This window comes from Lissotriton vulgaris, unplaced genomic scaffold (genome assembly GCF_964263255.1).
Source record: "Lissotriton vulgaris unplaced genomic scaffold, aLisVul1.2 SCAFFOLD_3308, whole genome shotgun sequence".
NCBI lineage: Eukaryota > Metazoa > Chordata > Amphibia > Caudata > Salamandridae > Lissotriton > Lissotriton vulgaris.
The window spans coordinates 78,243-99,460 of record NW_028247798.1 but is presented as its reverse complement, the minus strand read 5'-3'; the positions used below and the strand labels follow the sequence as shown (position 1 = coordinate 99,460).

Here is a 21,218-nt window from a genome sequence, read left to right as displayed (position 1 = left end):
AAATAAAAATAATAAAAATGTACAGAGAGTTTGCATGGCCTCATGGATATGGAGGCGCGGCAGTGCCAATCTCGGTGTCACCTTGCTCTGCGTCAAGGAGGCGTTCCACGGGCGTTGCATTGGGTGTTCCCACTTAACATCCATGGATTTTGACACTGGCCCAGATTTACAAGAGTAGGGGAACTTGGGGAAGTGCCAAAACCTTCTGCCCCCCGAAGTGAGGCATAACAAGTGGAAATGTCTTTATTTCTCCTCGTTTCTTCCTCATTCTGCAGCACACATGCAGAAGGGAAATGCTTCCCAGGATTGGTTTTGTGCAGGAAGGTGTCCCTTCCTGCACAAAAACAATCCTGCCAACAACACAGGCACCCTTGCGCCATGGTGTGAGAGTGCTTGCATTGGCGCTGGGCTGCCAGAATTGTGCCAAAGCTGGGGGAAAGGACATAAATGTGCCATATTGGATAAATACAGAGCACTCCTGCCCTTTCACTTTGGCATAGGGCAGTGCAGAAAACTGACTTGCTCAACTGCCCTACACCAAAACCCCAGAAATGAGGCATTTTCTGTTTTTTGTAATATGGTCATAAGTGGAACCCCCCTCCAGCCGCCACCACCATGCTGTTCTCTGCCTAGCACCTTATGTCCAAGATGCACGAAGCTCCGGCTACAAAAAAGCCTCCTTTATATAGTGTTCCACAACCTCAGAGCTAGGCCTGTGTTAGATTGGATATTTTACTCAAAATAAACTCCAGTGTGTACGTTACATGCTGTTTTCTTAATGCTTTGCATCTGCAACATTTAATCGATTTTGTCCATGCACTGCAGGACTTTAAGAACAAACTTATTCAATTCAATTCAATTCAATTAATTTATATAGCGCACTACATACCCAGAGGGTCTCAAGGCGCTTGAAGAAGGGTGGGGAATTACTTGTCGAATATCCAAGTTTTAAGTTGCTTTCTGAATGCTAGGCGGTTCTGAGTGAGGCGAAGGTGAGGTGGAAGTGAGTTCCAGGTTTTAGCTGCCAAGTAGGAGAAGGATTTTCCTCCCATGGTGGTTTTGTTGATGCGAGGTACAGCAGCAAGGGCTTGGTTGGAAGAGCGTAGCTGGCGGGAGGGGGTGTAGAAGGAAAGTCGTGTGTTGAGGCATTCGGGTCCAAGTTCGTAAAGTGCTTTGTGTGCGTGGGTTAGGAGGCGGAATGTTATCCTCTTATTGACGGGGAGCCAGTGGAGGTTTTTCAGGTGACCAGAAATGTGGTATTTGCGCGGGATGTCTAGTATGAGTCTGGCTGATGCGTTCTGAATGCGTTGGAGTTTTTTCTGAAGTTTTGCGGTGGTACCGGCGTATAGGGTGTTTCCGTAGTCCAGGCGGCTTGTAACCAGTGCGTGGGTGACCGTTTTTCTAGTTTCGGTGGGGATCCAGCGAAATGTTTTTTTGAGCATGCGTAGAATGTTGAAGCAAGATGATGAGACGGCGTTGACTTGTCTGGTCATCGAGAGTGAGGAGTCCAGGATGACGCCCAGGTTCCGTGCGTGGTCCGTCGGGATGGGTGCTTTTCCAAGGGCCTCTGGCCACCAAGAGTCGTCCCAGGTGGAGGGGGAGGTACCTAAGATAAGGACTTCTGTTTTGTCTGAGTTCAGTTTCAGACGGCTGTGCTTCATCCACTCGGCAACTTCTTTCATTCCTTCATGTAGGTTAGTTTTGGCGGTGTTAGGGTCTTTGGTGAGTGAGAGGATCAGTTGAGTATCATCAGCGTAGGAGATGATGTTGAGGTTGTGTTGGCGTGCTATGGCCGCGAGGGGGCTCATGTATACGTTGAAGAGGGTGGGGCTGAGTGAAGATCCTTGTGGCACGCAGCAGATGACTTCCGTGGCCTCTGACTTGAATGGTGGGAGGCGGACTCTCTGAGTTCTTCCGGCAAGGAACGAGGTGATCCATTCCAGTGCTTTTCCTTGGATTCCGATGTTTCTGAGGCGTTGTAACAGGGTGCTATGACAGACTGTGTCGAAGGCTGCGAGAGAGGTCGAGGAGGATGAGGGCGACTGTGTCTCTGTTGTCCAGTAGAGTTCGAATGTCGTCTGTTGCTGCGATGAGTGCGGTCTCTGTGCTGTGTTTGCTCGGAAGCCGGACTGTGAGGAGTCGAGAGATTTGTTGGTTTCGAGGAAGGCGGCGAGCTGGTTGTTGACAGCTTTCTCGATGACTTTGGACGGGAATGGAAGGAGTGAGATGGGGCGGTAGTTTTTGAGTTCGGTGGGGTCAGCTGTGGGTTTTTTCAGAAGGGCGCTGAGTTCGGCGTGTTTCCAGCTTTCAGGGAAGGTGGCGGAGTTGAGGGAGCAGTTGATGACGTCTCGGAGGTGTGGTGCTATGATGGAATCTGCTTTGTTGAAGATGTGGTGGGGGCATGGGTCTGTGGGGGATCCTGAGTGGATGGAGTTCATCAGGCGGATGGTGTCCTCAGTGGAGATTGGGTTCCAGTCATTAAGGATGTTCAAAGGGGGTGAAGGTACGGCAGAAGGTTGTCTGGGTTGGTCTCCGGGTTGGTTGTCGAAGCTGTTGTGGATGTCTGCGATTTTGTCGTGGAAGAACGAAGCTAGGGAGTTGCAAAGGGTTTGAGAGGGAGTGATGTCGTTGGAGTTGGCAGTGGGGTTGGTGAACTCTTTGACGATGTTGAATAATTCCTTGCTGTTGTGGGCGTTGTTGTCTAGTCGATCTTTGAATGCGGCTTTCTTGGCAGTCCGGATCAGTTAGGGTGTATGCGGGTGGCGTTTTTGAAGGCGTCCCTGGTGCTGGTGTTTGGGTCTTTTTTCCAGGCCTTCTCTAGGGAGCGACAGAGTTTCTTGGATTTCTTAAGATCATCGTTGAACCAGGGGGCGTTTTTGCTGCCTAGTTTGATTTGAGATTTTATCAAAGGTGCTAGGTTGTCGGCGCTGTTGGTTAGCCATTGAGTGAGGTTAATGGCTGCTTGGTTGGGGTTCGAAGAGTGGGCAGGGGGGTTTTGAAGAAGCGATGAGGAGATCTGGTCGATGGTGATTTTGTTCCAGTTTCTTCGCAGAGTGGGTTGGGGATGGTTGTGGGTTGTGGTCTTTTTGTAGGTAAAGTGAACGCAGCTGTGGTCCGTCCAATGGAGAACTGTGGTGTGACTGAAGGAGATATGTTTGCTGGAGGTGAAGATAGGGTCGAGTGTGTGACCTGCATAGTGAGTAGGGGTATTAACAAGTTGATTGAGTCCGAGGTTGGCGAGATTGTCCAGAAGGGTGGTGGCGTCGTTGTTGTTGCTCTTTTCCAGGTTAAAATTTGAGGTCTCCCAATAGAATGTAGTCCTCGGAGGGGAGGGCGTGTGGGGTGATAAAGTCAGTGATGTCATCACTGAATTGTGCACGGGGTCCCGGTGGCCTGTAGAGGAGAGTGCCTCTGAGTGTGGTCTTGGGGTCGGTGTGGATCTGGAAGTGAAGGTGCTCGGCGCTAGCGAGGTTGACGTCTGAGCTAGTTGAGATGCGGATGGAATTCTTATGGACGATAGCGATGCCTCCTCCTGTTTGGTGGGTGCGGTCTTTTCGGATGATCTTGTAGCCTTCCGGGATGGCAATGGTGATGTCTGGGACCGAGGAGGCGTTCATCCATGTTTCTGTTAGGAAGGCGACGTCCGGGGAGATGGTGTCTAGTAGATTCCAAAGTTCGATGGCGTGTCTGTGGACCGAGCGGGTTTTGAGCAGGATGCATTTTAGGTGGTTGGTGTCGGATCTCTGTTTGGTGTTAGTGGATGAGGAGTTGGTCTTGGTGCCGTCATACTTGCAGGAGTTGCATGTGAAGGGTCCTTGGGTGTGACCGGGAGCGGCTTGGGCGCAGTTGGGGAGTCGGCCGGGGTTTAGGGCTAAAAGGGTGGAGGCGTCGTATTTTATGCGGGTGGGGTGGGTGGTACGGGGGCCAGGGGGTTTGGCGCTGGACGCGGTCCAGGCGCGGACGGGCGTAGACGGGCTTACCTTTGGCGCACCTTCGGCGCAACTGGGGCGCGACAGCTGCGCGTTGCCGCTGCGCGCTGAGGCATCTGTCATATGTGGATAGTGGAGGGGGAGGGGCGAGGTAGGGTCAGCTGGGAGGCGGGAGCGAGGCTGAGAGGACGGGGGCTCCGGGTCAATAACAACAAGATGGCCGCAATAACAAATCGGGAGCAGGAAGGGGCACACAGACAAAAGGGGGATCTGAAAACACTTTCACAACAAAGCGCTACGATTTTTCACTGTGTGCAAGCGAGCGGCGCTAGATTAGGATCGAGCCTATGACACTGGGCAATGAGCCTGAGCCTGCGCAGGACATACAGCAGTGGAAAAGAATCACTCTATACAGTTTTCAATTATAGCGCTATGGCAAGCAATCTGCAATCAGTGTAGCGCTTTTATCAGGTGGCAGCTAGCGGACACAATAGCAGAGCGAGACAGCAGTGGATGCAGCCAACGTTACCACCGAGGAGCGAGGAGCACGGGAGCGACCGCTTCTGGAAGCACCAGGACGGTCACAGCGCTACAGAGGGCGGGGGTCAGGCTATGAAGTCTGTGGGAGGGAGGGTCAGCTGGGAGGCGGGAGCGAGGCTGAGAGGACGGGGGCTCCGGGTCAATAACAACAAGATGGCCGCAATAACAAATCGGGTGCAGGAAGGGGCACACAGACAAAAGGGGGATCTGAAAACACTTTCACAACAAAGCGCTACGATTTTTCACTGTGTGCAAGCGAGCGGCGCTAGATTAGGATCGAGCCTATGACACTGGGCAATGAGCCTGAGCCTGCGCAGGACATACAGCAGTGGAAAAGAATCACTCAATACAGTTCTCAATTATAGCGCTATGGCAAGCAATCTGCAATCAGTGTAGCGCTTTTATCAGGTGGCAGCTAGCGGACACAATAGCAGAGCGAGACAGCAGTGGATGCAGCCAACGTTACCACAGAGGAGCGAGGAGCACGGGAGCGACCGCTTCTGGAAGCACCAGGACGGTCACAGCGCTACAGAGGGCGGGGGTCAGGCTATGAAGTCTGTGGGAGGGAGGGTCAGCTGGGAGGCGGGAGCGAGGCTGAGAGGACGGGGGCTCCGGGTCAATAACAACAAGATGGCCGCAATAACAAATTGGGTGCAGGAAGGGGCACACAGACAAAAGGGGGATCTGAAAACACTTTCACAACAAAGCGCTACGATTTTTCACTGTGTGCAAGCGAGCGGCGCTAGATTAGGATCGAGCCTATGACACTGGGCAATGAGCCTGAGCCTGCGCAGGACATACAGCAGTGGAAAAGAATCACTCAATACAGTTCTCAATTATAGCGCTATGGCAAGCAATCTGCAATCAGTGTAGCGCTTTTATCAGGTGGCAGCTAGCGGACACAATAGCAGAGCGAGACAGCAGTGGATGCAGCCAACGTTACCACAGAGGAGCGAGGAGCACGGGAGCGACCGCTTCTGGAAGCACCAGGACGGTCATACTTAATGGACATAAACCATACATTGCAGGGTTCTCTGGAACCAGCACACATCAAGGAAATGTTAGTGAGAGAGATACAACATATTGTACTAAGGGAGGCATTGACATTCTTCAAGGAAAGGTAATTAGCTCGTAGTGAGGTGACAGAAACAGCTGTCCCTGCTGACTGACTAATATTTGATCCAAAATGCAAATCAAAAAATTAAATGCAGCAAAACTCTTTGTCTAGAACAGTCAAAAACAACTTGAGGCCCATAGCAAAGAAAATACCAAAGATCACATGAAAAATGTTAAAATATGATTAGATACAGTTCTATATTTTGAAAATCACAAACATATTTCCTTTGTATATGTGGAAAAAGGGGGAGGAATTATGCAGCCTTTACTGCTGGCTTAAGGTGCACCAAGCTTACATTTTATATTAACATATGTATGGCATTTGCTGGAGTGACCCAGAGTTCTAGCTGGACTTACAAGTTTCCTTCCCTCTCCTCCACAGGGGCTGCCTGGACTCATGTCCTCTTCACCTGGACCTTAGATAAGGGACTGAAGATTTATGTCAACGGAACCTTGAACACCAGCGACGCAAGGGGCAGAGAGTCCCACAGCTACGGGAACCCACGGTCCAGCCTGGTGGTGGCCACGAGCGAGGACCAGGCTGGAACCTATGTCAACGGGGCCTTCGATGAATTCGTCATCTGGGAACGCGCTCTGACTCCCGCAGAGATACAACTGTATTTTACGGCTGCTACAGGTGAGAAGAAATAAAGTACGTGTGGATGGAGTGCGTGACGCAACAACTTCACACGGTCGACAGCCTTTTATATAGACGACATTGTTTAATGGTGTCAAACTTTCTACCCTTTTATCAGTATTCCACTAACTTTCATTACTAGCCTACTTAAAGAGCGACCTCTTTTCCTTACAAAACTAGCATCAAAGACATGACCCATGTGGCCCCTCTGACACCAGGGTGTGTTAACTTCATGGTAATCACTGGATAGTATGGAATGGGCTGGTCTGAAAAGCAAGGAAGACCCCTAAAGATGAGCAGTGTCTGAGGAGAAGTGTATTTTTCAAATTTGTAGCACCAATAACCTTTATTTTTTTATCAAGGTTCATCAGGGTTTTGACTTGGAAGTATTGTGGGCTAGTGTTTAAATAGAAATAAACAGTGTGTGCCATGTGGAATGAATGTGAAGGACTAAGGCCAATGAATAGATTCTTTCAGAGAGGTTTTCCATCACCCCAATCTGCGAAAGCCAATGCGAGTGCTTGATAACTGTGGCCATCGCTGTAGGGCGCCAAGAAGATGAAACTGTGATGCTGGCTTAGCAGACAGAAGTCAGAGTATGTGGACTCTGCTGTCTAAAGTGTTTTTGAGTCATGCATCTGAATACCAATGGCTCAGAGATGTGTTTGTAAGCCTCACTGAGGTCTACACAGAGGCAGCCACTCAGAGAGATTCAGTGGTGCTTTCAGTACACAGCAGTAACCAGTGAGAGGGCTGGGACTCTTTTCTGCACAGGTGACAACATGCTGCTAGTGAGGAGGAGATGTATGTCCCTATCCAGAGAGGGACCCTTACCTCCTGCTCAGTGTCCAGTGCCCCTCTTTAAGCTTCCCAGCACTTTGTTGTCTGGCTGCCACCAACCTGGCCCTTGAGGCTACTGCTAGTGTGGTCACGTCTCCAGTGGGATCCTCGTTTACTCTTTCAGTGGCCACGAGTGGTCAAACTGTCTCCAAGCTTCACCAACCCCCTCACCGCCTTTAAACCAATTCCATAATTTACTTAGAAAAAGGTTTATTTGCATGATTAGAAACCTGATAGTCCCCTACTACAGAATTGTATAACCTTTTTCACAGACCTAGAAACACATTTCTTCAAAAGTGTCACAAACATCTTAACTCATATATATTACTTTGAGGGTTGTCTTAAACTAATCCAGAACAAATGGACCTTTGACCTTTATTTAGATGATGTTGTCAGGCAGCGAATAAGCCATTATTGCAGGTTTGCCTGCTTTACAGAATTGTGGCAGTAAAATCAACTTTCTCATAATATTTCAATAAACATATTTTGTCTGTTTTTTAAATTGATGGAGAATGTATAAACATGGTGAAACAGAAGTTTCAATAATTTGGGCTATCACTTAAAGGACTACATCAAAAAGACCATTGAAGACTGAAAACCAGAAAGTTTTGCCTCATCTTGTAGCCCTTGTTGATCATACTCTGGGCATCATGGGTGCAAGGTTAAATGTTTCCAAAGGGTTTTTAGTCAGGTAAAAGGAAAGAAAGGCGGCACTGCTAAATGTAGACGTAATTATGTCTTGAAATTCTGGGTAGAAATGTGGTACAATAAGGGTGAATGGATAAGCCCTACAACCCCCCAATTGTGTGTCAGCCGGGGCCAGCACACCAGAAAATCGCAACAGGATACCCTTGCACACAACAATTGTGTATAACAAAACGTGTCAGTGTAGACAATTGTACATTTTAAAAACAAAGCCTATGGATAAACAAGAAATTCATAATATGGTTCCTGAGAAGTATAGTGTTTTAATGATCTTAAGAGCAATCCAGCCGACGCGTGTTTCATCGCATATGGGATTATCCTCCGCGGCTCCTCAGGGCTATGATGAATAGAGAAATGCCATAAAACGAAATTTGTAGAAATGGAAAATTTCCAAGTAGGTAAACAGACCCACTGCAAGGGTGGCGTTTTGAGGGAGTTGATGACTCTGCGTTAAGGATACCCCGTTTTCTAGTTGAGATGGGTACATCTTTCACTGGTGGCATTTATACGGGAGCTGTTCTGGTTGAGACGTGTGCTTCTGCCACTAGTGAACTTTCTGTGCTCCGGATCAAAAATGCCACCCTCTCAGTGGGTCTGTTTACCTACTTTGAAATTTTCCATTTCTACCAATTTCGTTTTATGGCATTTCTGACTACTTTTGTTCGGTAGGAGAACAATTACAGTATCACCAACGTGATCGCCTAGACTCACCAACCGCATATTCCAGGACCTAGGAATTATTCATACTCAACTATTGTTCTGACTACCTTTTACGGTAAGTTCACGTCGTCTTTTGAGTCCTGGGCCCTGCCGGGTCGGAAGTATCACCGGCGGAGCAACTTCCCCAGTGACATCTCTATTCATCATAGCCCTGAGGAGTCGCGGGAGGATAATCCCACATGCGACGAAACACGTGTCGGCTGGATTTCTCTTAAGAACATTAAAACACTATACTTCTCACGAACCATATGATGAATTTCTTGTTTATCCATTGGCTATATTTTTAAAATTTACAAATGTCTACACTGACACATTTTGTTATACACAATTGTTGTGTGCAAGGGTATCCTGTTGCGATCGTGGGCGCAAGCATTTAAGATCCAGACAAGGTAGCTGAAAGCAGACCTGGTCCTTAGTAGAGAGACCTTGCTGTCATCTCCAGAAAGTGGAATGCTGCTCTTCATGCCCAAGCCCAGCCCTGATAATTGCAAACATCTGACATGGTCATTGAGAAGACTAGAGAACTGAAGGTTGCCGTAAGTGAACCAGTTACTATCAAAGGACCCAACTACTATGAATCGGACACTGCTTGCAAGAATCGAAGACCATTTTTAACTATATTGAGTTGGCATAAATATTTTTTTAGGCACTGGTATTTTGAGACACAAGAGGTGTCAGCTTCCAAGTACACACTTCCATTTTCCACTTTGGGCTATGGACTGTCCAGATTGGTATATGGTCCAAGGAGCTTCAGCTGGGTTGCACCTTAAGTGCAGTCTCTTAACATGGTGACCACCTTTGAGATGTAACCAATGTCTAGTTTCTGAAGAGACTGACAGCAAATGACCCCCTAAAGAGCTTTTGAAACATTGTCAATGGTTTGTGGAACCCACCCCTCCATTATTACTATTGACCTCAAATGTACTCGACAGCGTACAGCAAGTATGAAAAACTACGAACCAAAGTCCTTGTAAAGTCTCCATGTAGAGTCGAAACAATGGATCCTCTGAACCCATATGAAGCCCGTCTTCAAGCTATTCTGCAACAGAAGCAAGGAAGCGGCCCATCGGAAAAGGATCCTCTCTTGCGGTGGACCCGACAGTGCGTATGAAGGCTGCTTGTAGGCATCACTTGGCCCTCACCTGATGATTGATACTGCAGGAAAGGACTTGCCATCATCCTGGCCTCCATCATTTCTATGGGGCCTGTGGTGCTTTCTTCCAGCTCTCTCCTCTGCAGTGTAGTCCTAAACACTGGTTGACCTGTACCCCAACTTCGGTTCTAACTGCCTCCCACTCCAGAAGCGGACTAAGATGTGGGGACATTAAAACAGCTGCCTGTAGTTGGGTGGCCTACAAGGCTTCCAGGGTTGGCAGCATTAGTCCCAATGAGAGGTGATCACACTCACAGGGGCCCTATTCACCAAGATAAATAGACACTTGTAGATTTACTCATACGTATACTGAGTACTACACCTAGGTGTAAATCTACATAATTTTGCTATCCATCATTTCTGAGTGTAGATTTACACCTAAGTGCAGAATTATGTGTCTCTACCCCCTTGTGGAGTCTCCTACAGCATGATTTCTGAGTGTAAAGTTACTACTAATAACGTTTCACTAGTACATAAAAGATCTCAAACACCATTGCGTAGGCCTCCCTTTGGGAAAGTATAGGAAAAAATATTAAAGTTTATTAATCTTTTAAAGAGTATTTTAATGTAAAAAGTAATATAATAAAAAATATGTATTATTAACCTATAACTTAGCTAATAAAAACTCATTGACTCATTAAATTAAATGTGTATTAAATAATTCATTAATTAAAATATATTTATTTAGTTTATAATAATATTTTTTAAGGAATAATCAAAAATTCTAACCCATGGTAACAATTTTATTTAATATGTATTAAAAATTGTTCAGTAATGTGTAGATTTAATGAAACATATTTACATTTTTATCAAAAGTTTAGTTTTATTTTTAAGCTAAGTTTCAGAATTCGTTTTTAAGATAATACAATATTTATGTAATAGTTATATATATACATATTTATACATATATATGCATATAGTTTTGACATTAAACAAAACTAATTTCTAGGTATATTTTAATTGTTGAAATAATTTTATTATATTAAAAATTTTACTAGGGGTTTTATTATAAGTCTCTTCTTATTTTCGAAGGGATTGAGTTGCAGTACCTGCTAGTGGCCAGATGTGGTGCATGGCCTACTCCAAGGCTGGGCTAGAGTACATTTACTACTTTTTTTCGACACATTTAGGACTGTACTAACTTTAAAACTGTAGTTTGTGAATAGCAATAGGGTTACCCTCTTGTGGGGGGAGTTTGTTGTATCGTGTTGTTCTCTAAACCCCCTTACTTTTTACCAACACCCTTCCATTTAGTAGAAAGTATTCCCCATTTTCCAGCCACTTCCTTGGCCCACATGTACTACTACAACGTAGGTTTGAGCGTGAATCTCTCTGCCATGGTGATGGAGGTCTCAACACAGAAACGATCGTAGAGGCGGAGAGCTCAGCCTGTGGGGTAGTGAGTATAATTTTTTAGTAAGTGAGTAGTACTGCTGCACCGGTGCTTTACGCACTAGAAACTGCAGTTTGGGAATATCCCGCACTGTGTCCAAGTCTTATGGCCAATCAGATGGTCTGATCTGTCCAAAATGCCATTGTATCTCTCGCTGTCGTGGCATGAGTATGTACAAGTGACTCAACGTGACAATGGAGGGATTTGCAGAGTCATCTGGGCCCTGCCAGCGCCTGGACACCCTTACAGGTGACAAGAAGAGCACTAAAGCTCTTTTGATTTATACAAGAAGACCCAGCCAGTGGGTACCGTAAATATGCTTCCTTATTTTCCACTGGGGTCTTCTTCATAACAGATATCATGGTGCTGGTGGCCTGCGTGCATTAAAACTCCTCCCAGTGCAAAGCTAGGAAGACATGATGACTGTGGTGCTCCTAGCCTGGCTTTCTAGGGAGAAAGTTTCGTCTGTGTTCTCATCTTCCCAGAGCCAGAACACTGTCTGGAGCAATCCCTCTCCTTGTAGGAGTTGAACCTACTGAACAAGACATGATGGGACTTTATCTTGGAGATACCGGGCAGGTGATCCAAGGAACCTTTGTGCCATGGCGGACCGGTCCTGTTAGCCAAGAAGATGCTCAGTCTGATACATTTGACCATGTCTGGCCAGGACCTTAGGAGCTTTAATGGTTAGAAGCTGAAACCCACTCATACCCTCCAAGCCACCAATCAGTAGGTACTAGGCCATGAAGACAACATTTAAACCATCCCTGGAATGCCATGATGCAGAAGGCTTCTATGTTATGTTATGTTATGTTAATAACAATTTCTTGAGCGCACATACACCCTTGGGTTTCTTGGCGCTATAGAATCAAGACAACCAACACCACTCTTAAGCATAAGCCTGTTGGAACAGCCACATTTTTAAAGATTTTCGAAATGCCAATAAGTCATTGCTCTGTCTGATCGAAATGGGAAGAGCATTCCAAAAGGAGGCAGCCAGATGGTGAAAGCAGCTACCACCCTGGCGTTTTTTCTTGAATGAGGAGACATTTGCAAGAATTAGATGTTTAGAGCGTAGGTTGTGTGAAGGTGTGTAGTTAGTGATGGATTGCCTGATGAATCTAGGGCCATTATCATGAAGCGCCCTGAAGGTAATGCACCCTGTTTTAAAGGCAATTCGCTGGGCCACTGGCAACCAGTGAAGTGTTTCCAACCCAGCTCTAATTGATTGCCACTTTGGTTGTTTCCAAATCAGTCTTGCTGCCTGGTTTTGGACCATCTGTAGACGTTTTAGTAGGCCCATCGGGAGACCCAGGTAAAGGCTGTTCGAAAAATCTAGCCGGGAGAGAACGAGGGCACTCACCACTTGAATGAGTGCAGAGTGTGTTAGGAGATGGGCAATTTTCCTGATCTTCCTAAGTTGAAAAAAGCTAGAGGAAACCACCATTCCCACCTTTCCTTTGAGGGATAGATCCTCATTAAGTGTTATCCCCAGGCTTTTAACCGATTGGGTCTTTGTAGGAGGGATTCCCATATCTGTTGGCCAGCACAGTTGCCCACAGCTCAGTCCACTTTCCCCAGGCAAGATCAATTCTGTCTTGCCTGGGTTCAGTTTAAGATGGTTTAAGGTCATCCAGTTCTGTATATGCGACATTACGGCTGAGCATTCGGCGGCTGAATTCGGGGAATTTAAGGGAATAATTAGCTGAAGTTCATCAGCATAATTATATAAGGGTTTTTTGTAATTTTTTAAAGAATAAATCAGTGGGCGAAGATAAAGGTTGAATAATAAAGGGGAAAGTGATGAACCTTGGGGAACACCACAAGTAGATGACATCTTGGGGGCTGTAAAAGATCCTAAACGCACTGACTGTGTGCGATTTGTAGGCAATCCAATTCAGAGCAGGGCCCCTGAGTCCGGCCTGCTCGACACGGTTGATCAAGATGTTATAGTCAACCGTGTCAAACGCGGCCGACAAATCAAGGAGCACCAAGGCCTGATGGATGCCTTTGTCAGCATTAGATCTTAGTGTGTCTTGAATGGCCAGAATGACAGTTTCCGTTGAATGACATGGACGGAATCCCGCTTGGTTTGGTTCCAAGTATTCAGAGCTTTCAATAAAATTGGATAAACATCTGGAAACATGTGCCTCCAGACCAGAAGTTTAGAAAAGAAAGGAAGAAGGGAGATAGGTCTGTAATTGGCTAAGATTAGGGGATCGGCTCCTAGTTTTTTCAGTAGTGGAATCACGGTGGCATTTTTAAACCCATCAGGGACTTTGCCCTAACTGAGTGATTCATTCAAAAGGGGAAGAATTGCCGGTGGAATAGCTAGGCACACTTCCTTTAGAATGTGGGGGGAACAACTGTCAAAAGGCGAGCCCGATTTGACACGCGAAAGAAGTGTTGACAGGGTCTTCTCATCGATAGAAGGTAGAGTATCTAGAGTGACTGAGTTAAAATAGATGTCTTCAATAGGTTCCCCACCCGGGAGACCTTGAATATTCTTTTTTATAGTGGCGATTTTCTCTATGAAGAAATCGTTTAGGGAGTCACCGAGCTCCTGTGAGGTCGACAAAGGAAGCGCAGTTCTATCGCTGTTACACAAGTCATTTACAATATTAAAAGTATCTTTTGTTTTATTTTGGGAATGTAAAATTTTTCTGGAAAAGTAATTAATTTTACTTTGTAAAATAAGCTTCAAGAACTTTCTACGAACCGTAATATATTCCTCCAGCTTCTAAGGTGAGACTGGCTTGAAGAATCCCCAAACTTAGAAAAGTCTGCCTGACAAACTGGGCAGTTGGTGGGTGGGGACCATGCTGCCAAAAGCCAGGGTCATCATTTCCAGGGCAGGCTCTAGGGCTGTGCTACAGATACAGTCACATCTGGAGGGCACCGTATTCAGACATTACATGTGTTTAACAAGCATTTACAATGCAATGGTTTCGCCTTTGGAAAAGTTAGAGCTATTGGCATTGTAAATGGCAAAATTTGTATTTATGTGTTGGTTTTGAAAACAGATAAATAAATGGCATTGTCATTTACATTGCCATTAGCTTAATCTCTGCAGTCACTCTGCAGTCCCTCGCACTCCCTAGTCACTCTGCACTCCCTAGCATTCTGCAGTCACTCTGTACTCCCTAGTCACTCTGCATTCCCTAGCACTCTGCAGTCACTCTGCACTCCATAGCATTCTGCAGTCTCTGCCTCTCCTTCCGCCCGAGTCCCGGTGCCCAAGCAGGTTTGTGCACTCTTATGCAAGTCAATCAAAGGCAGGGTTCCCACGTGACGTCACCGATCATAGCAACTGCAAACACTGAGTTTGGAGGCACAAATTTACACAACGTTGCAATCTCACGAGTGGCTCTGTGCTTCAGCGGGCCTCCCATGTTACAATAAGACACATTCTGGGAGTTGTAGTCCTCGTTTAACATCAAATGATCTACAGTGATTAAAACACTCCAAAACAATAATTTCTAAAAGAAAACTCCAGGACTGGAAAATAAATGGCTTGTGATATGGGGTCATATGGTAACGTTAGCCAGGGATCAATAGCTCAAACTCAGGTAAATGCGAGACCTATTGCATTGCAAATGCTTGTTGTTTTTGCATCTCAATACCTGGCATTAGTTTGTGGGAGGCCTAATGGTAGGAGATTCATGGCCAGCCTGTGGTGGGGTGGGCCTGTGGTTAGCAGCGAAACTACAGGTTAACTTGGCATCTTAATATTGACTATATATTTGAACATTGTGGGGATGTTTGAGATTTGATTCTTGGCAGGGGCCAGTGGATAGGCGCATAGCGGCTGTTTCTGACCCTCTAAGTAGCTGGTAGCACCATCTTGTGGCCCCTGGGGGTGAGAGTGGTGCGGTCTGCACCAGTGAACCAAGCTATAACCCTGCTGCCAAGGCTCATCTCTCTGAAGGGTGCAAGGGGTCCTTCAGGAGATACCTCTGGCATGCTTATTTAGATTTACATCTTAGCGGCCTTGCTCCTCCCTCGAGGGAGTTGGTTAGGCAAGATTTTGGGAGGCCTTCACAATCACGTGCAGGCCCTGAAATGGATGAGAGGTGCAAGGAGCATCTGAAGAGGAGCCAGACAATGAGATTTCAAACGGCAGTGCTTAATTTGTAAAAAATGAAGTGCTGGGGCTATAAATTTGCTCTGAAACTGCTGTCGCCAGCGCTGCAGAAAGTCGTGGTGCCGAGTACCAGGGCGGGGTAGGTTTGAGCACCCTTCATACATTTTTAACACACCACCAGACACTCCCTGCCCCTCTATTTCACTCCTGTATGTTCTTTGTCATCTTTGCTTCTAATAGCAGCACACCAGGAGTTACCTACCTTTTTCCTAACTCAAAACAACAACACAGGAGTTCAAAGAGCTTTGGCAGAGAACAAGAAGCACAACAAGAACAAATTTGTCACCAGGCAGGCTGTGCAAAAAACACACAAAAAATTGCATTTCAACTTCCATTAAACTCAAGCATGATAGAATAGGTAACGCAACGTCATTTTTGGGAAACAGATCATTCATATTCGGTACTCAGTCAGTGATGCATAGTTATCAGTTTCTACAAATGTTTGCAGTTGCTACAATATTACAAAATGTTTTAATATTGTTGTTTTGTCAGTTTACACCTTCACTTACTCTTTTAGGATTTTAGCGTTCAGCCTTATTATAAAAATCTCTGTGATTTCTCCCATTCCGTAATCTTAATATTTTAAATTGTTTCATGCCCATGGGTCTGACGTGGACAAAGTAGATGTGAAGCACTGCAAAGAAGTTCTCTCAAAATAACAGCGAATTATAGATTAATAACTGTGAATAGCTGGGATGTTTTTCGGAAGGGGCTCTGAATGACATGCTGGAGTTGTCATGATGCTATGATGTAATTCAGAACCCTAAGGCTAACAACATCTGCTTCATTCACAGTTATCCATCTTCAATGTTTTATTATGTATGGCCTCTCCATTTCATCTCTCACTGCTCTCATCTGCTGTTCAGGAGGATAGAGACATAGGAAGGCTTATGCACCGCATGGCCACACGTGTGCCCTCTCCTGCACAGTAGTAAACGTGGTGTCTGTCACCCATCACTCTCTGACAATCTCTCCCCTACACCCTCCACTTTTTAAAAACAGTATTTCTCTTCCTTGCACCCTCACACAAAACCTTCGAAATTACTCACCTCTGTTCAGTTCCTCTCCACCAAACTGTTAAAATAAAATTATCCCTGGTTTTCTGCCACGCCCCAATCAACCTCTCCTGTTAGCTTACCTCCTCTCCTAAATTGGAAATAAAACCTAGTGTCCTCGACCTGCCCATACTACCTCTCTTCAATCCACTCCTTCCACTGCTCAAACATGTCAAAAGAAACCCAGCACGCACCCTCTTTGAATCCCTCTCCCGCGCCCAGCTCGAAGAGGTGTTCTCAACTATCAATGGAGCAGAGTCAGCCCAAAACTGAAAGGCTGTCTCGGAGCCCAGTCAGTGCAGCCTAAAATTCGTTTACAACATCACAGTGTGAGTCTTAACCCCGGCAGACACACAGTAGTCAGGACTAGGATGGCATGGTGAGAGGGAGAATAGATGGAAGGGTGAAAGAAAGAATGTAAGAGTGAAAGAATCAGTGGGTGGAAGGTTTAATAAATGGGAGGGTGGAAGAATGGGCAGATGGGAGAAAGGATGGAGGAAGGGAGTGTGAAAGGATGATTAGGTGAAAGAATAGGTGGATGATGGGAAGGTGAAGGCATGGACAGATGGGTGTAGGAATAGATGGATGTATGACTAGATAAAGGCTGAGAGGATGGAAGTATGGATTGATGGAAGGAGCGCTTCTAATGAAGGTTGGGGTTGCTCTCTTCCTGTGCTCGTGTGAATAAGGTGTGCTTCATTTGGGGGATATTTTAATTTGATGGCTACCCCCCTTACCTGTCAATTAAATCCCTGTCAATACTTCATGAGTAAGCTCAGGACATACCTGAAGCGAGGTGCCTCGGCTGAGCCCTCTGTCAGCCGTCATGAATCCAGAAGTGAACGCACAATAAACCTCCACCGAGGTGCCTCAGCCGTGCCCTCTGTCAGCCCTCATTAATCCGCAAGTGAAAGCAGAATCAATCTCCGCCAGGGACAGATACCTCCGCCGTGCCCTGTAGGAGCCCTCATTAATCTAGAAGTGAGCCCAGCACATACCTCCACCGAGGTACCTCAGCCGTGCCCCGCAGCATCCCTTGATATGCCAGCAGGTACGCTTTGCTGTCTAATTCCCCCATCCCACCAGAGCGCCCCCAACCCAACCCTGCCATGCCACACTCTCTACTGTTACTGTAATTAATCCAGAGGCAGCACTTCCAATGCACAGCAATCCGCCTTTCCAGCATTCTAAGTAATCCCTGCATTTAGTTCTGCCAATGCGCCTCGGTCTGCATTCCAAAGCGCCTCGATGATGTCTTGTATCAATTACAGCGCCAAGCGTTTTCAAGGCACACAGCTCTCCAAATGAAGCTCTGGCCTGTGGCACCCCCTGCACTTAGAGAAGCCCCGCATACAGCTCTACCAATGCACCTCACCCACATCCTAGAAGTGACGTTTTTTTCTTTTTTGCACTTTTTATACGGCTCAAATTAGAACCGACGGTATTGGGGCGCTTTGCACCAGCACAGTTACATTACACGTATTCTCACCCTGAACTACAGTGCTATGATGCATGCATGGGAGGGACACACACAGTAGTGTGAGTTAAATTGAAAAATGTGATGTGCGTCTCGTGCGCGCAGTGCAGCAGATGCGTGTAGAGTGTAGACCCGGCCCTGTCATATAAGTGCCGGAGCTAAGCACCGGCACAAATTAAGCCCTTAGGCATTGACGCTAGTCAGGAACTGCACATGCCTAGCTGTCTCTGTAAGGAACATTCCAAAATGGTGTCATTAATAAATACGTTGTGAAGTTATTTATGAGTGCGTTTTATTCCACTGTATAATGTGAAAAATAATATGGCATCAGATATTTAACCTCAAAGTTGTGATCTCAGCTCCTTCTGTTGATTGTCCATGCTCGGGGTCCCCTCTTGTGCGTAATGGTTCACCCCACATGGAGACACATCTGGTAGGAGCGGGCCACGTGGCAACGGCGGGGCAGAATAGTAATGGCGGGCAGGCGTAGGGGTAAAAGCTCCTCCTTTTATTCAAGAGGGTAGAGCCCAACTAAAAGGTGGCTTTCTGGGGAATATGGGGCAAGAGTTAGGCAACCTCCCTTCATTTTGACCCACTGCCTCCTTCCTGCCTGCACTCGCCTCAGGAGCTCTTCAGCCGGGAGCAACAGGGACCTGTGTGATATTCGGAAAGAGGAAAGCGCAGCATTTATCTATTTTGCACTTTCCCAATATCATGTCTTCTTTTCCAAGCAGTTTCTGATGGATTGAACGAGAACTGCAGAGAATGAAAAAATAATCTTTCATCTGCCCTGGACTGGATCAGAAGAGAAATGGGCAGAGACAGCTGCGGCTAAAGCTCGCACCAGCCTCCCAGTCCATATCAGTTTAGACTCTCATACCAAGTGACCCGCACCCACCCCCGGCAGAGCTTGTTTCCTCGGGATTAGCTAGGGCTACTTGCCCCTCAGGCATTTAGCACCTCGTCTGTGGGAAGTGAGAAGCGGCTGCTACAAGAGGGGTTGGGCCGATGGTGAAGGGGGCAGAGAGTGCAGCAGAGGCCACCACGCAGGTGTGCCGCCCCCACCCCATCACTCCAGGCATTCTCACTTTTAGGTCCCCCCCCCCCCCCCCCCCGGACCTCAGCGATCTTTATTTTTCTCAGCTATCTGTGTCGCTATGTATTCATCTATATGCACCCATTCACCCACCTATTTCTCAATCTGGCTTGATTTTTTCCTAAGTATCGCATCTGCAATAATACCGAAATAAAATGCAGAAAAAAAGAAAATGCACATAATTGTATTTAAAAAATCATGCAACCCCCACTCATGTGGTTTGTGCGGTTGGAGACAGACCCTGTTAACACGCTCATATGCAAATGTGGCCATTCAAACACGCTCTCTCAGGCGGGGGTCGCCGTGTTCCTTGACCCATGCATTAGTGCTACTGATGGCGACGTTAATGAAGAGATGATCGCTAATTACAGGCTGAGAAACCAGCACCTCCTCGGATCTCCATCCAAACTCAACAGAGAAGCGTGCCCATCCTTCACTGGTGCCTTTAGCTCCTTGAGGGGCCTGTGGAGTGGCGAGGCGCTGGGGCCTCTACTTGGCCAGGGTTGAGTCCCTGCCGCTGCTGGACGAGAGGGACGAAGGAGGGAAGCAGATTGTAGTCCCTATTAAAAACAAGAGGCGCCCTAGCCTGTCTCGGTGTGCGCAGCACATTCCGTCAATCCTCCCGGTGCACCATGCACTGAATGCTATCTCGTCCTTTCAGGCGGTGCGGGGTAAGGAGCCTTGGCTGGTATATAGGGAAGGGGGGGCAGAGCGGGACGACGGAGCTGCGGGCGGAGGGAAGGGGGGGGCAGAGCAGGACCACGGAGCTGCGGGCGGAGGGAAGGGGGCAGAGCAGGACCACGGAGCTGCGGGAAGAGTGAGGGGGGGGGGGCAGAGCAGGACGAAGGAGCTGGGGGGCGGGAGAGAACACGAACGGCGGGAGGGAGGCGTAAATCCTGAGCTGTGGAGTTTATTTACTTACCTCTTCCCGAGCCGATTTTGAGGAAGTTGGCGGACGACAGCTAATGACGGACTACCTTTCTGGAACGGACTATAATCCTCTAATGGGCTGGGCTGACCAGAATAGGCGCCATTTGGATTAAAAGGGTGGCGGCGCGGAACAGGACTGATCTCTAGTGTGACGGACCGTCTGCTCACGACTGAAAGCTTGTTCACGAGAGACGTATAGAGGCCTTGCAGGTTACGGGGGTATTACATTATGTGCAATACAGGACGACGGAGCTGCGGGGGGAGGGAAGGGGGGGGCAGAGCAGGACGACGGAGCTGCGGGGGGAGGGAAGGCAGAGCGGGACGACGGAGCTGCGGGCGGAGGGAAGGGGGGGCAGAGCGGGACGACGGAGCTGCGGGCGGAGGGAAGGGGGGGCAGAGCAGGACCACAGAGCTGCGGGCGGAGGGAAGGGGGGCAGAGCAGGACCACGGAGCTGCGGGCGGAGGGAAGGGGGGGGCAGAGCAGGACGACGGAGCTGCGGGCAGAGTGAGGGGGGGGGGCAGAGCAGGACGAAGGAGCTGGGGGGCGGGAGAGAACACGAACGGCGGGAGGGAGGCGGGAAACGTGCCGGGGAAAAACACTCACGATGCCCAGGACAGCAGCAAGCACGGCCCGGCCGGAGGAGACTCGGGGGCGTTCCCGGCGTCGCGTGACGTCGGCAAAAGCCAAAGAATCTCGGGAACGCCCCCGTGTCTGGTCCGGCATTGACGGACAGGCCCCTCGTCCAATGGCTAGGCTCCATTTATGGAGCTAGCCAATGGGACGGGGGGGGGCGTGTTCCAGAGTGCTTACTGTAATCAATAGATTTCTCTGGAGGCGGAGCCTAACGGCTCCGTCCCCCAGCGAAACCTAAAAAGCACCTGCTGTAGAGTTCCTTATGTGTCCAGCAGTTTTCAGGCACCAATAGAAATGTCAAGATAACTCTGGTGATTAATATTCCTGCTGGAGAGAGATATTTTATCTAGTGGCAATTTCCACTTATGATAACGTAGCGCAGTGGGATAATATACCTGCTGCAAAGAGCGTGCGCCACACTAATCACTGAACTGTATTTCAAGTGGATGTATCAGCGGGTTACAACTTTTGTTAAAGAGATCATTTATTACTTGCAGTTCATAAGTTACAACCCTACTATAGCACAGTGAGCAATGAACTGTCATCAAAGAGCTACATGGACACTTCATGGTATAGATTATAATATTATGTTTTTTCCAGGCTAGTGTTGCTAAAAGGGTTCATTTGGGTGGAAAAACATTCTTATTAGTAAACCAAACCGATGCAATACATTCTAAATTGTACTTTGAGCTATTCACACCAAACATTCTTAAAATATTCTGCCTGCTGCTGTCGGTGACCTGAGACTCCTACTCCGTGTAGTCCCCGTTGTCATGTGTAAAGTTTTGCATAGAGTGATTTACAAAGATATGATTTGTTTTGCTCTATATAATGCGTGTGTGATATAGC

The 21,218-nt window shown here is 47.4% G+C and overlaps 1 protein-coding gene across 1 annotated transcript in view; it reads left to right on the top strand.

The window, feature by feature from the left end:
- LOC147665042 (adhesion G protein-coupled receptor D1-like) overlaps positions 1-21,218 on the top strand; it is a 200,240-nt gene that overhangs the window by 152,519 nt on the left and 26,503 nt on the right. The window contains exon 7 of the mRNA XM_086949798.1: positions 5,968-6,222. Coding sequence (XP_086805924.1) covers positions 5,968-6,222 — 255 coding nt within the window. The remainder of the gene's footprint in view (positions 1-5,967; positions 6,223-21,218) is intronic.